The sequence below is a fragment of the Leuresthes tenuis genome, unplaced genomic scaffold (assembly GCF_036924035.1).
Source record: "Leuresthes tenuis unplaced genomic scaffold, fLeuTen1.0.hap1 SCAF_16, whole genome shotgun sequence".
NCBI lineage: Eukaryota > Metazoa > Chordata > Actinopteri > Atheriniformes > Atherinopsidae > Leuresthes > Leuresthes tenuis.
In genome coordinates, this window is record NW_027325370.1 from 16,587,634 (window position 1) to 16,602,128 (window position 14,495).

The 14,495-nt window shown below is 41.2% G+C and overlaps 1 protein-coding gene across 2 annotated transcripts in view; it reads right to left on the reverse strand.

Moving 5' to 3' along the window:
- LOC140272126 (solute carrier family 41 member 3) overlaps nucleotides 1-8,144 on the reverse strand; it is a 36,658-nt gene extending 28,514 nt beyond the window's left edge. The window contains exons 1-2 of one of the 2 annotated variants that reach the window (XM_072367474.1): nucleotides 8,053-8,144; nucleotides 6,123-6,445 (exon numbers count right to left, since the gene is read on the reverse strand). In XM_072367474.1, coding sequence (XP_072223575.1) covers nucleotides 6,123-6,425 — 303 coding nt within the window. In that variant the 5' untranslated portion in view covers nucleotides 6,426-6,445; nucleotides 8,053-8,144. Of the gene's footprint in view, nucleotides 1-518; nucleotides 1,619-6,122; nucleotides 6,446-8,052 lie in introns of those variants that run through there. The other variant, XM_072367475.1, reaches the window with a different exon arrangement.
- Between the last annotated feature and the right edge of the window lie 6,351 nt (nucleotides 8,145-14,495).

The window sequence follows — 14,495 nt, forward strand, 5'->3', positions numbered from 1 at the left end:
CAGGTTCAAATGAAAGGTTACGCCACTTTTTGAGAAGTTTCAGAAAGGGACAGAAAGACTTGCATCCATATTGGACACTACTGAACTTCAACTTTATCCAACACTACTATCAGTTCAAGGTCAACCCAGCAAACTAGTGTAGATTTGTCCCGGTGATGTGACAAAGTTTCATGTCAGAAACTGAAATCAGGTTCATCTTGGTGTTTGGTAGAACCTCAGGGTAGTTCTCTTACCCTACTTGATACCATGTCTTCTAGTTGTGTAACCCTAAAAATGCTAATTACTTATTATCAACTTGGTATTGTGATTGCCACATAACCAGACAGACAGACTGACACTAAAACTAATGTTTTTGCCAAGTTAGTAAGACAAAAACTTATTTTGTTCAATCAAAACAGAGATTCTCAATAGAAGACATTAGCTATAGTACTGACCCAAGCATGTAAACATTTCAGCTGGTATCCAACCCCATCAACCTTTCAATCGTTCTCTTAAAAAGAAAAGTTTTATTTTCATACTTGTATGAGATCCATCACGATACCAGCGGAGACCATTCCGAGTCCCGATATCAGGTATGGCACAATAATCTGCGCCGCAATGAGCCAAGAGCTCTCTGGTAGGAAACCGTGTTCTGATCGGGTCAGCTTCCATGTCACACCGCGCAGCTTCTTGCCCTGGTATCGGAGCTCCAGCTCCAGACGAGTCACCACCATGTTGACTGAGGGGTTACTTTAAACACTTCAGCAGTTATCCCATGGCAAATGCAACTTCAGCCCAAACATAAAGGGAATATTGGCTTCCAGTATGTCAAAATAGACTAATTAAAGAGGAAGCCAATCAATTTTATCCTTGGTTTAAGGACCAAGGGCACGACTTTCAAGCAGCCACTAAGGACATTAAAGGGCTTCCAAGAAAATTACTTTAAAGTAACTCCAGTATTAGTACGAAGATAAAAGCAATTGGCTGCTGTGTCTAAAGATTCTCAGACAGGTGTCATTTTTTCATTCCTTCAAATTAATGAACCTTTTTCCCTGTCAGAATCAAAGTTAAAGTCTTTAGATCTAACTTGGGGGCAATGAAGAGTAGCATTATTGTTCCTGTGGTGAGTCAGCAGTGATGAGGCATGTCTTTGTCAGCACCAGCGGGGAAAACACTCATTGACACCATTTCTGATTCATAGGTCACGATGTTCAACAAGCACAGATGCTAAACACCAATCAATGTCTCAGTTTTAATCTTTGCTTGAAAGACAAGTTTACTTAAATACTACGACTCGAACATCCAAACATAGATTTCAAGAAGGTCTGATTAAGCTCTATTTGCTTAACCAGTTTGACTCAGCTCACAATCCTTTTAATTGAGTTAAGTGTCCATTTGATCCTGTCTGAAATCCACTTGAACTCCAGTTTAAAGGCACAGCTGTGTCCTGCTGCCCAGTGACTGACAAGGATAGGAAAAGGAAGACGAGGAAGAGTCCAAAAGGTCTTTAGAGTTAAGCAGGAAACCCATATGTCCTTTCCATTCCAGTCTATTCGCTTATTTGGAAGGCTCACAGTGAGGGTAAATTAGCTCCATAAAGCCAATAAAAGATCCACTGAAAAGATGCAGCAGCCGGTTTCTGGCAGGCTAAAGTGTTCCTTTCCTCCTGTCAGCATCAGGGCAGTCCCGCTCGCTCGGCTCAGCTCTGCCGTGACGTAGCAGCGAAAGAGACAGGGGCTGTCTGCACTGTGCAAACTCGAGAGGGAAATGACCGGTTTGCTGCCTCGTGCTCTCCTCCTCGCTATTTTTTTGCTGCGTGTCTGCCTCTCATCCTTCCTCTCTCCCCATGTGACACCCCCATTTCTACGTCAGATGCTCTTGTTGCCCTTCTTCCTCTCATCTATCTTCTTCTGATCTTGCTCGTGACTCATTCGATCCCTCCATCTTTTGCTTCGATACCTACTTCCACATCACCTGCTTTATTAACAAAGTGATCTTGTAATGCATCTAATTTTCTGTGACGCCACAAGACCAAACAAACAGCCACTGTACAGCCCTTGTTTCAAGAAGCTCAATAAAACGAGTACTGTCTTCTAAGTGCCCTGAGGTTACATTTGCTGTGATTTGGCGCTATATAAATAAAGCCTAAATTAATTTAATGCAACTTCGAAGCACTCTTAATCTCATAATAATCTTTAAAAATGTACTTTTGGCAAAAGACTGTCAAAGTTTGTTTGCTAAATCATTTACAAAGGGTTAGATGGACCACAGATGGGTTTTATTCTACAGGATCTATACGGATGTTTTACCATAATGTATTTTTGCCCAGAATAACCAGGACAACTCCACTGGAGTATTAAATATTGATCTGACAGGATGGAGACTAACAAATAAACAATCAAGTGAAAAGAGTGAAAACAAGTCACAGCAGTCTATTTCATGCACCGGAAGAACAAATTATCCTCTGTATTTGATGTTTTAGACGGCTGAAATTAGATTATCACATCAAACCTTATAAACCAAAGTCACAGAAGGTGAGTATAAAGATGGTACATACGGGCTTTTTAAACCAAGTCCGTTTGCTTTGTCTAATCTATGTGACGCACTGGCAGTCCCCGGTAATGTTACAGCTCTCAGGATCAGGGGCTGGTTCTACAACGCAGGTTTAATGAACCCAAACAGCGGAGATCTCACATGTTCACCTTGAACATACTCCAGCCAGCAGCTAAAGATTTACATACTCTGGATTGCTTAAGAAAGAAAATGAGAGGGTGAGTGAAAAAGAATGTGTTTGCTAATTTATCTGACATCATAGGGACTAGTTTGGAGTTTTCTTAAGAAAATTCACCTGCAAAAGATAATTGTTCTATGTACTAGCAGATATTCTGCTATACTTATCCATGGATCCAGATGAAACCAATAAGTTCATTTGGCACAGATGACTTAAAGTTTTCTGTTTCTAAATTTAGACACAATTGACGTTATTGGACCGGACCGCCTCAGGAAGACACCGTCTAGCCTCATCATTACCCCAGATGGCATTACCTTGGCTTCTAGTACTGTACTGAGGAACCAGCTGCCAGATCTGTTCTTTAACTCACACATTAAACATAATTCTTGGACAATCTTCTCTCATATACACTATATTACCAAAAGTATTCACTCACCCATCCAAATGATGGCATGCAGACTGCTTCTACAATCATCTGAAAGAACAAGTCGCTCTCAGGAGCTCAGTGAATTCCACCGTGGTACCTTGATAGGATGCCACCTGTGCGATAAGTCCAGTAGTGAAATTTTCTGGCTACTAAATATTCCAGTCAACTATCAGTGGTATTATAACAAAGTGGAAGTGATTGGGAACGACAGCAACTCAGCCACAAAGTGTGAGGCCGCGTTAAATGACAGAGCGGAGTCAGCGGATGCTGAGGCGCACAGTGCGGAGAGGTCGCCAACTTTCTGCAGAGTCAATCGCTACAAACCTCCAAACTTCATGTGGCCTTCAAATTAGCTCAAGAACAGTGTTTATATAACTTCATGGAATGGCTTTCCATGGCGGAGCAGCTTCATCCAAGCCATACATCACAGAGTGCAATGCAAAGCGTCGGATGCAGTGGTGTAAAGCACGCCGCCACTGGACTCTGGAGCAGTGGAGACACGTTCTCTTTAGTGATGAATCACGCTTCTCCATCTGTCAATCTGATGGACGAGTCTGGGTTTGGTGGTTGCCAGGAGAACCGTACTTATCTGACTGCATTGTGCCAAGTGTAAAGTTTGGTGGAGGGGGGATTATGGTGTGGGGTTGTTTTTCAAGAGCTGGGCTTGGCCCCTTAGTTCCAGTGAAAGGAACTCTGAATGCTTCAGCATACCAAGAGAGTTTGGACAATTTCATGCTCCCAACTTTGTGGGAACAGTTTGGGGATGGCCCCTTCCTGTTCCAACATGACTGCGCACCAGTGCACAAAGCAAGGTCCATAAAGACATGGATGAGCCATGAGTTTGGTGTGGAAGAACTTGACTGGCCTGCACAGAGTCCTGACCTCAACCCGATAGAACACCTTTGGGTTGAATTAAAGCAGAGACTGTGAGCCAGGCCTTCTCATCCAACATCAGTGTCTGACCTCACAGATGTGCTTCTGGAAAAATGGTCAAAAATTCCCATAAACACATTCCTAAACCTTGTGGAAAGCTTGCCCAGAAGAGTTGAAGCTGTTATAGCTGCAAAAGGCGGGCCAACATCATATCAAACCCTATGGATTAAGAACAGGATGTCACTTAAGTTTATATGCGTGTGAAGGGATATAAACTTCCCAACTTCCCAATAGGTATTGCCTCTATATTGTTGGCAATATAGTGTATGTTATATTTTGAAAATTAGGGACATCCTGTGTCAAAGTGACACAGAAAAACTTGTCCATCCACTGGGGCATCACAGGTGTTAAAGAAGGTGCCATGAGAAAGATCGTATTTATCCAGTTTTAGCTTCTCTGGTTCCGTGTCAAACCCTGAATAGAATCTATAATTTTGATAAGGCTCACCGCCTCATGCATGCCCAGGATGGGGGATCTATTGGTTTCCTTTGTTAGTTACTGTTTTTCCATCAACTGGCATAATATGAACACGATTATAAAGGAAAATGCCCTGAGATTACAGATTAAGATGGCACAATAACAATAAACTGAACAGAAATCGACTTGAATTCTGATAAATCATCAAATCATCGTAACAAAACCATGACCAACAAAAACTGCTGAAGCACAGCAACCTTTTGCTCAAAGCAGTTTGTGGCCCACAGTAATCACATTTTTAAGGAAACAACAGTTAACTCTTTATATTGTAATGTCCTTTTTGAGTTAACACAACTTATTAGCACATGTTCGCTGGATCCAGATAAAAGCAACATGGGTACAATCAATTTGCCAGTAAGAGAAAGATGCAAAAAAATGGATAACACATTCAAGTGTTCAAGCAGGCAGGTTTGTTCATCTAAGCCTCTCAATCTCCAAGAGAAACATCCACTGACTGTGTACAAGAGGAGCAACATGTCATCACCACTGATGCCCAGCTGGGCTGCACAAATAACATCCCCATCTTTCCTTCCATTAATATACAATAGATTAGCTATAATGAACATTATCCTAGGCCCTCTGACACTCCTTGTCTGCTGTTCGTCTAATACATGCAAAACATTAATTGCAACTGACTTCTGGGAGGCTTTCCAACTACGGACATCTTTACGTCTCATTTTACCACCACAGCTCCATTTTATAGAGGACATTATGCGTGCATTTTCAAGGTGAACAGCCTACTTTTTAGCCCTCCATTTGCAATCCAACAGATATTTCTAAGGTGGCATCAGAGAAACATTTGTATAATTGATATGTAATGCAGCCCAAGTCAAAGACAACTGTGTTAGCAATGAACTGAACGATGCTAGTGTCGTCAAGCCAGTTAGGACATGGGATGTAGCGAGAGGGATGAAAGGTAAAAGTATGACGACAAGACAGACAAAATCAGCAACCACAAAAGGCTACAGTGTAGTGCTCTTGTCTCTGTCTCACTTCCAATTAGATGGTGAATGTCCTTTCCTGTCCCCTGCGCTTTGGGAGACAGCCTCCAGCCAAACTCAAGACTAATTGTCCTCCATCAGCGCAGGAGGGTAACAGATACGCTGGATTGGAGAGTGGGAGAAATACTGATGAGCAACAGATGCAGAGAAGAGAGTTAGCCGTATGAGGATGGACTCATGTATGGATTTATCAGAGGAGGACAGAGGTGGAAGACAGAGAAAACAGCGCACTATGAAGCAGCACAGCTGGCTGCGGAGCAAATGAAACGGACGTCTGGAATTGGATAAAGAGTCAACAAGCCCATATACACAATGTGGTCTGTAATGATTAGGTAAATACAAACCAGTGAAACACACAAACACTTTTCATTTCACTGCAAATATTCCTACTGTATGTTGTGGCGGGCATGCTGGTAAACACTGATATCTGAAATCCTGTTCAGGACAGGCAGCGAGCTGCAATGTCTAGATTAAATACATCCACTTGTAGTTGTGCACAATTTCACCTGTGAGGAGACAAGATTGTTAAAGTTGAAATGGAGCGGACAGAAAAAAAGTCAATTGATCAACTCACCTGCACATTGTCCAGCACCATGCCGGCCATCACCATGCCCATCCCAGCCAGCAGGTACGGGAAAAGCACCTGAAAACAGATAGCTATGGATGACTCCTCCTCCACTTTGGCAACAGACACTTTAGGCTTCTCCTCCGCCATCTTTTTAGGAGAAGGCTGGAGGACTGGCGGTAGCAAGAGGTCATCTTGAGCGTCTAAGGTGCCTCCAAGGTCGGTAAGACCAGGACTCTTCCCCTTGGAGCGAGACTTCTTGTTCTTTTTCCTGTGGCGTGTTGGTTGTGGCGGTTTATCCTCGCCGGGCATGATGGCAGTGGTGGATTAATCTGGGGAGAAGATAAGACAATAACATGGGCCAGGTCTGGTTGGATGAAAGGAGAAAGTTTGATCGACAGAGCGAGGTTATACAGAGTCTGTTAAGGGACAACAAAAGGAGTAAAAGCCTTTTACTAAAAGATATTTAAACAAAAGTAAATCTGCTCATACATCATTAATTTTAATTATTTTAATTTAAAAAAAATTAAAACATCAAAGCTACTGTTGGCAAAACTACAATTCAAAAGGCTTCACTTACTCTTATTTCTTAAAAACAAATAAATTTACATCTAAACACTTTTGCTGCACATGAAAAAAATAAGTTACTTCACTTTTTGTTCAAATATGAGTTAGTTTAAGCTAAACAGCTCCCACTGGCTTATAAGGCAACTGCTCCATTTATATTAAGATGGTTAGCTCAAGTGCTAACAGTTTAACACATGTTAAACTATATACAAAATGTTCTTTAATAAAATAAGCAAAGGTCAACTGAAGAAATGTGGAAAACTAAAGAGTTGGAGAATAAAATGATACATAGTCATTTTAGTAAATGGCTGTAGTCTTAATTTAAGTATTTACAGATTAGGTTTGAACATCTTTCACCTCAGTTTCCCACAGGCAGCTCTAATATTTTTAAAACCCATATCAATGCTCCCTTTAATTACAGTATCTTATCATTTCTTTGACAAAGTTCCCACTACATAAGGGGAAATTAAACGATTGGCTACAGCCGTGTTTGTCAGTACGGTTTACATCACCGGTGTTTGATCTGAAAGTACATCCGAGGTTTAGTAAGTAACAATAAACTTTATGTACGTAGCAGAAGTGCAAATTCAACGTTGATTGATCCAAACAGGCGACAGAAAGAGAGTAATCACAGACTGCGAACGGTTAAAAAGCGAAAGTAAAGCATGAGGAGTGCACAGAGGGTCCACGCGGAGTCCTGATAATCTCCCAAACTCTCCAGATTCATGTGCAAATCCCACATTGTTGACCTATAAAAGCCTAAACATCCCCAGCTGACGTGTATTCCTCCGGTGGAAGCTGCCATGTGTACATCCCATAATACAGCTGCGCCGGTAACCACGGTTACTCGACTAGGCGCTTTCTGATTGGATCAATCGTGTAGTAAAATCGTGTCCGCGCGTGGCCCCGCCTCACTGAGAAACGAGCGAGCAGCTGCTCGTATTTGAGAAGTTAATTATGTTCCGAGTGTTTCAATAAAGAAATAAAACTGCTGCGACTCCAACAGGAGAAACTCACACAAGCGTCAACACGTTTCCACCTTGAAAACCATAGTAAACGTATTTTTTTGGCTCCGTTCTTCGTGTGACAAACTCAAAATATGAGCACTGTACAGTTGAATATTATCCATGGAATGACTTTTAGTTCGTGGCTCCCAGTATGGACCAAAAAAACAAACAAACAAAAAAAGAACATAACTAGGAGCAGCCATGACAGGATTCTGTAAAGTTCACAGCATTGGTCAACAAAAAAACCATTAACTTATGTATTAAAAGCACATTACCGGCAACAAACTACCAAAAATAATCCTCTAATACACACAATGCAGATTAGTTTCTGTATAAGGAGCTGAGATTTGGTGCTTCGTCCTTACCTTTGTCTTCAGTCTGTGCAAAGCTGAGGTAAACAAGCTCCCAAAAATAAATGTATGCTTGCTAAGCTGTGTGTATTTTTAAAATATCTAAATTAAGGATATGTGTTTGATCTGCCTTTCATTTTGGTACATATATTGTAGGATTAAGGTCATTATGTGTGTATCTGCAGCGTGTGAGCTAGTGCGCATATATAACGGGGCACCGTCTTGAATTACATGGCATTGGCAGATAAGGATACCCCCCCTCCCTCCTGTCTCCTTCCATCTCTGGCTGGCTGACAGCAACAGGCTGCGGCAGCACAGCTCTGTTTCATTCACGAAACAAATAAAACTTTCCAACAGCTTCATCACAATGAGGGGATTCCTCAGAAATTATTTGTGGGGTTTACTCAGGATTCTTCGTACTCCGTTCAAACAAGGACACAAGTGATAGCTTTATAATAACCTGTGCAACAAGAATTATAGAATTCTCCTCAGGTAGCTTACATAGTTTATGTTCAGAGGACGATGTCAAATGATAATCAAAGAGTACTTTTGGATTTGCATCATGGCAGTTGGTTCTGCTTTCGAGGTCTCCAGTGGCCTTCATGTTCCGCAGGGCAGCGTGGTGATCTTTACACTGCTGCTTGCAACATGACACCAGACCACACCACGAGCATGCTGCAGTGTTTAATGGTTATGTCACAGCAGTGTTGGTAATAACTCCGTGGTCTGTGTCGGAAACTGAAACACTTCTTGTGTGTTACACTCATTTGCATGTCAGGGCGAGAATTTCCTCCTCTTCTTGCATCATGAAAACATATCACATAACAAGATCTCGTCACTGTACCAGTGATGCATCGTGTTGGTAACTGGACTGAACTTTGTCGAGGGAAGATAAGTTATATGGAAGGCATAAGTGTGGATAATAATGTGGGTGATACTTTGGGTAAATAATAATCCACCATAAAGTGCACTTCTCCGACATATGGTGGCTTCAATGGCTCAATCCAAATTACTCCCCTTAGTTTACCGCTTATCCCAAGACAGTAGTCATCAACTACTGTACTCTGAGGTCAGTTGCTGGCCCCCAACAACCTGGTCGAAGTGCCACATGATCACTAAACTTCGATCCCCTAAAGAAAAAGAACACTTCACTTCTGCTAAATCAAAGGTAGCCCCAAGTGGAGGACCCTGGATTGGGCCGATGGTACTTTTTAATATTGAAAATAAATTTCTCATGGTAACTCATCATGAAAAAGTGCAAACCATTTTGGAAAAGAAATCTAGAAAATTAATACAAATAAAAATTGATTTACAAAAGAATTCCTACTCTTTTGTTAGTGCGTTATAGAAGATTATTGGGTAGAATTCACATCGTTGAGTCTAGCAAACCGTACATGGATTCTATGATTTCCCCTCCTCTCTCCAGCCCTGTGAAGGCATCTCTCTCAGGAGGACTTCTAAAGTTGTGCAAGAGGGATGGTTTGGGCTACCATGGCAGTGTAAAACTTCTTTCTTCTCAGATAAATTGAAGGCCACTAAGCCCTCAAGAAGTTTTAGAAATGGTTTTATACAGTACCTTTGCCCTGATCTATACGTTACATACGTAGATTTTGCCTTTAAAACCATGTCCTATAAGTCACCTTTGCCAAAGGTGGACTCCAGTCCAGTTGTAGATGCAGATCAACAATAATTAAACCAAACAAGATGGACCTGAGCACAGTTTTAGAGAGAATTCTCAAAAAGTCCCCACAACTTTAAGTGTCGTTGACACTGAAAATAGAGAGGCCTAGTATTACTTCATAAACACTTGCAAAAGAAAAATAGCAGTGCTTTGACGAAAAGTTAATTTTGACTGATGAAACAACAGAACAAAAAAAGAAAAAGAGAAAGAAAGCCTCAGTCAAAACGATTATAATCCAGACCCCACCTCATCTATCAAAATGGCTGTGAAAGAAGATGGCATTTAACACTGACAAGTTTACTGCTGAATGAAGGAACAGGATAAATGCAGCCGGAGTTTTCTGGCAGCTCATCTTCAGCCAAATAAATCAAAGCTCCGAAGACAATATTTCCTCATCCACACCAGACCGAAGGTAGTAAGACTCCACTGCTGCATGTGCAAGTGCTGCAGGTGTGTGCAGTGAAATAGTGGGATTTTTCTAAGGGAGGACTTTTTTCATTTCATTTCATGCGTGTTTGTTACTTTTGAAGGCTTCAACTTTGGTCACCTTCCTTTCATCAAATTAAGGAATATCTGTATGCCTGTCCATTGCCTTTGTTGATGAATATGTATCCGATGTACATCAAACTCAGGAAATGTGTTGCGGTGGACTCAAGTCAATACAATGTGAAGCTAGCATGGTTGGCTGATGATCTCCCGGAGCCTAGCACAATGGCAAAAACACAGCATGCACTTGAGCAAACGCAATCCTCTTTGGCCTCATCCCACCACCATAAAGCCCCACAGGACAGCCCCCAAAGGTCCCATGTTCATAGTATAAAGGGTCAGAATCGGTATGAGAATCAAAACACCTATATTGTCACTGCATCTGTCACTACATGGATTTTGCCATCTCTCTTTAAGAACTGTACATAATTAACTCTACTCATTTGTATATTGAATGAAAACTAATTACTCTAATTAGATATCTAGGAAAATCGGTATGATACAGTACAAAAAAAAATAGATTAAAGTGCTCACACGATTATATCACTTGAGTTAAACTTCTTGTGGTGAGGTTTCTGGGATAAGAGCTCTAATCACAGATGGCTGTTGGGCTGAAGCAGTTTCTGAATCTGGAAGTGAGGCACTTTAGGGCTCTGTAGCACCTTCCAGATGGCAGTAGTGAAAACAGGTGTTGAAAGAGACGAGTGTCGCCCTCTGCAATGTTGTATGCTCTGCTGAGGCAGCAAGATCTGTAGAGGAGGGGAGGGCAAATGGGACCCAGTGATCTTTTGAGCTTTGGTTATAGCTCTTTGGAGGGCTGCTGAACCGTTTCCATACCAGGTCCATAAGCGATATGTTACAATGCTCCCTACTGAGCAGTGATAGAAAGACTCTAGAAGCTTTGCAGAGAAGTTAGTCTTCTTCTTAGGACATATAGTCTCTGATGAGCCTTTGTGACCAGAGCAGTGGAGTTTAGAATCTATTTGACGTCCTCACTTATGTGAATGTCCAAGAAGCTGATATTGGACACCTTATCCACTTCTTTGCATTGGGGGGCCAATGCAGCAGCTGTTTTTTGCCAATCCAAACAAACAAACTAAACACAAGTGGTTCTATTCTGCTGCTCAATACCCAACATGATCATTTAACAAGCAAGCAGAGAATTAGTTGCTTTATGCTCACATACTAACAATACACAACTTAACCACTAGGTGGTAGCATGGATTAAAGAGTGAGAGAAAACACAAAAAAAGTCCATTTCATGTACTTTTAGGATATTCCAAAGCAGGCGACCGCTTGCAAAATTCTTACCCACTTGCAACATTTTACTGAAGCTACAAACAGTCCCAAGAGAAGAAACTTTGTTTTTATGAGTATACTTCAAGTCTATAGACTTGCCTCCAACTGCTGCAATCACAACAGAGAGGCTTGTAAAAATGTACAACATATTAGAGTTGACAACTATGACGAACAATTTTCCAAGAACTTTGGGGAGAAAAAAACATCTCTCAGGTGCAGCATCAACTGCACGGTGGTCTGTTAGGATGATCTGTTTAGCATGCTTTAAGTTGGGGGGCTTTCATACTATAGGTTTATAGTAACATGAGCTATATCGTAGTTATGGACCTTTTCATCCCTCTTTTCAGAGGTGGAATGCTCCTGGAGCTTATAGAAATTTGGTTTACAGTCCCTCACATTTAATTTTCAACTCATATCGCCTATAATCAAAAGCAGGAACCACTTGGAATGCCTGTCCATGTGTTTTCCTACACATTCTGTCTTTTGTGCTTTTTGAAAAATGTTTGCAGTATGAAAATTGTGGGTTCCTTTGGCTTCACATTACAATTGCTGCGTTAAACCTGCCACTTTCCACATCTCAGTATTGCCTTCACACAGATGCAAGCAAACACACTATGCACAGCATTTTACTTTATGTCATGTTATAAAAACAGATAAAACTGCACATAAAGAGGGAACGTGAATCAAAAAATCATTCGAATTAGAAAATGTAGCGTAAAAAAAACTACTGAGACCACTTTCATTCCCATACTGGAAAGCAGGTTCTGCCAGTTGAACATCTCTATAACATTCTGGTTATTCGTGACATTTTGTCAGCTATAACAAAAAGAGTGAAAATCATTCTTTAAAAGCTTAGCATAGCAACTCTTCAATAAGGCTTTAGCAGCAGTTAAGGCTCTGGGTCCCTCATCAGGAGGTCAAAGGTTCAAGCTGCCACTGTAGGGCCCTTAACCCCTCTGCTGTAGGGGAGCCATTTCACGGCTGGCCCCGTGCTCTGACCCTAACTTCTCAACAAAACTGGGTTAAGTGAGGAGGAAATGTTACTGATCTGTAGTGTGTAAGGCTACTTTTTTAGAATATTGCTTTACCTAGTGTGTAAACAGGATACTACAGATTAATAATATCTAATAAACAATGTAAACGTGTGAAATTCCAGCTAAATAACAGTACTGTATATGATAGTCAGATTTGTTATCATCTATAATTTGAACTTGAGCGATTCGGTTTGAATGTTTTAAGGCATGTCCAGTGATGATACAGTGGTCAGCACTGACGTCTCACAGCAAGATAGTTGAATTTTGACTTTTGTGTTGGATTTGTACGTTTCTGTGTGGCTTTCTGGAGCTCTGACTTTTCTCCCACAGTCCACAGACATGCATATCAGGTTAGCTGGTGATTGTAAGTAGATATTTTCACTTGAGTGCGAGTATGCGCGCTTGCTTGTCACTCTGTGTTAGCCCTGTGGTGGTCTGGCATCCGGTCTGGAGCGTACCCTGGCTCTAGGACAAAATCCTGAATGGGCCAAAGCTGTTACAGAGAAAGGATGAGAGGATTTTTAAGGAGTTTTGACAAATAAATCTACACTGTAAAAGACAGGATCTAGATGGTGAAGTGTTTTTGTAAATATGAACCAGGTGAAGTTGCTGAGTCACACAACCATTGTTAGTGCCAGTGGAGATGTGTTAATAGTACAAATAATAAGAACTTGACTAATCACATCTATTACAAACATCAAATTTGATAGACAACAATTTGAATTTGCTCAACTGCATTTTAGTGAAATATAACTCTAAGGACCTGAATCTTGACCTTCATCTATGTAGCTTCCCACTCTATTGGGTTTACAAGGCAAGCATTTGGATGTTCAGCCCTTATTGTAGTAAAAAGACTGAACAATGGACCATGTTGGAATTGGTCATGGGTTCCACATTAAGCCAGTTTTACCTGCCCATGTGGGTTGATGCATTGTTATGATCTGGTAAACCCAGAATGGCCTCATTTGTGTTTTCCAGGCAAACAGTCGTTATCAGTGACCCAGCTAGCACCCACATAGAGAGCCTACCCAGGTTCACCATGTGGGTCCTAGCTTACCAAATACGATGCCCAATTTAGGTCCTTCCCCAGGTCAGTGTGTCCAATGAAGCATGAGATGTCTCTACTTACACATGAGCCCCACCTGAGCTCTGAGATGCACTCATCTTGTAAGAAAAGAGGCTCCAGAACACGATTTTTTTTCTCTCTTTTAAATAAAAGACAATAAATCAAAGTGGACCATAACTAAAGGTCTGGAAGACTTGATGGTTTTAGCCACAAAACAAAACTTTTATTAATCAGTCCATCAATTCTTCTTTTGTTAAAGAATGTAAAATGAACACAATCTGAAGCGGGCACTAGCTTCAGGCTACCTCATCTTCAATCTTTTAATAGCCTGCCTTACATGATCACCATCTCAATAAGCATTCTGAAATGTGTGTATTAGTTACTTTGGTCTTTCATCCTGCTCACATATGAGCACATGTGAACCATTTGCCAGATGCAGAAAGGGCTCGACGGCAGTGTCTGGTGCCACTATGACAACAGGAGGTGGAACTTTGCAAAATGATCTTCCAAAAGGGACTTTTAATCATGCTCCTCACTATTTGCTGAGACATTTCATGCCCGAACACAGCAGTGTCTTCTTAACAGCTTCAATCTCAAGAGAGAGGATGGATTCCACCCGCAGAAATTCTAGAGATTGCTCCTCCACCACAGAAGATTCTGCATTTCTTCAGTGTTCAGGGAGGTAATAGATGCTGCCAACAGAGGGTCTGGAACTGGTTCAAAGGACAGACAGCGGTTACTACTTTGCTAGAAGAAACTCCCTTATTTGTTTTTTTTCCCTCTTCATTATGATGGCAGAAAGGTTTATGTGGTATGAAATATTCCATTAGCATTTAAGATACAGAAATCGTCATTTAATTTCCAAGGAAGAGGAATATTAGCAACAGGAACA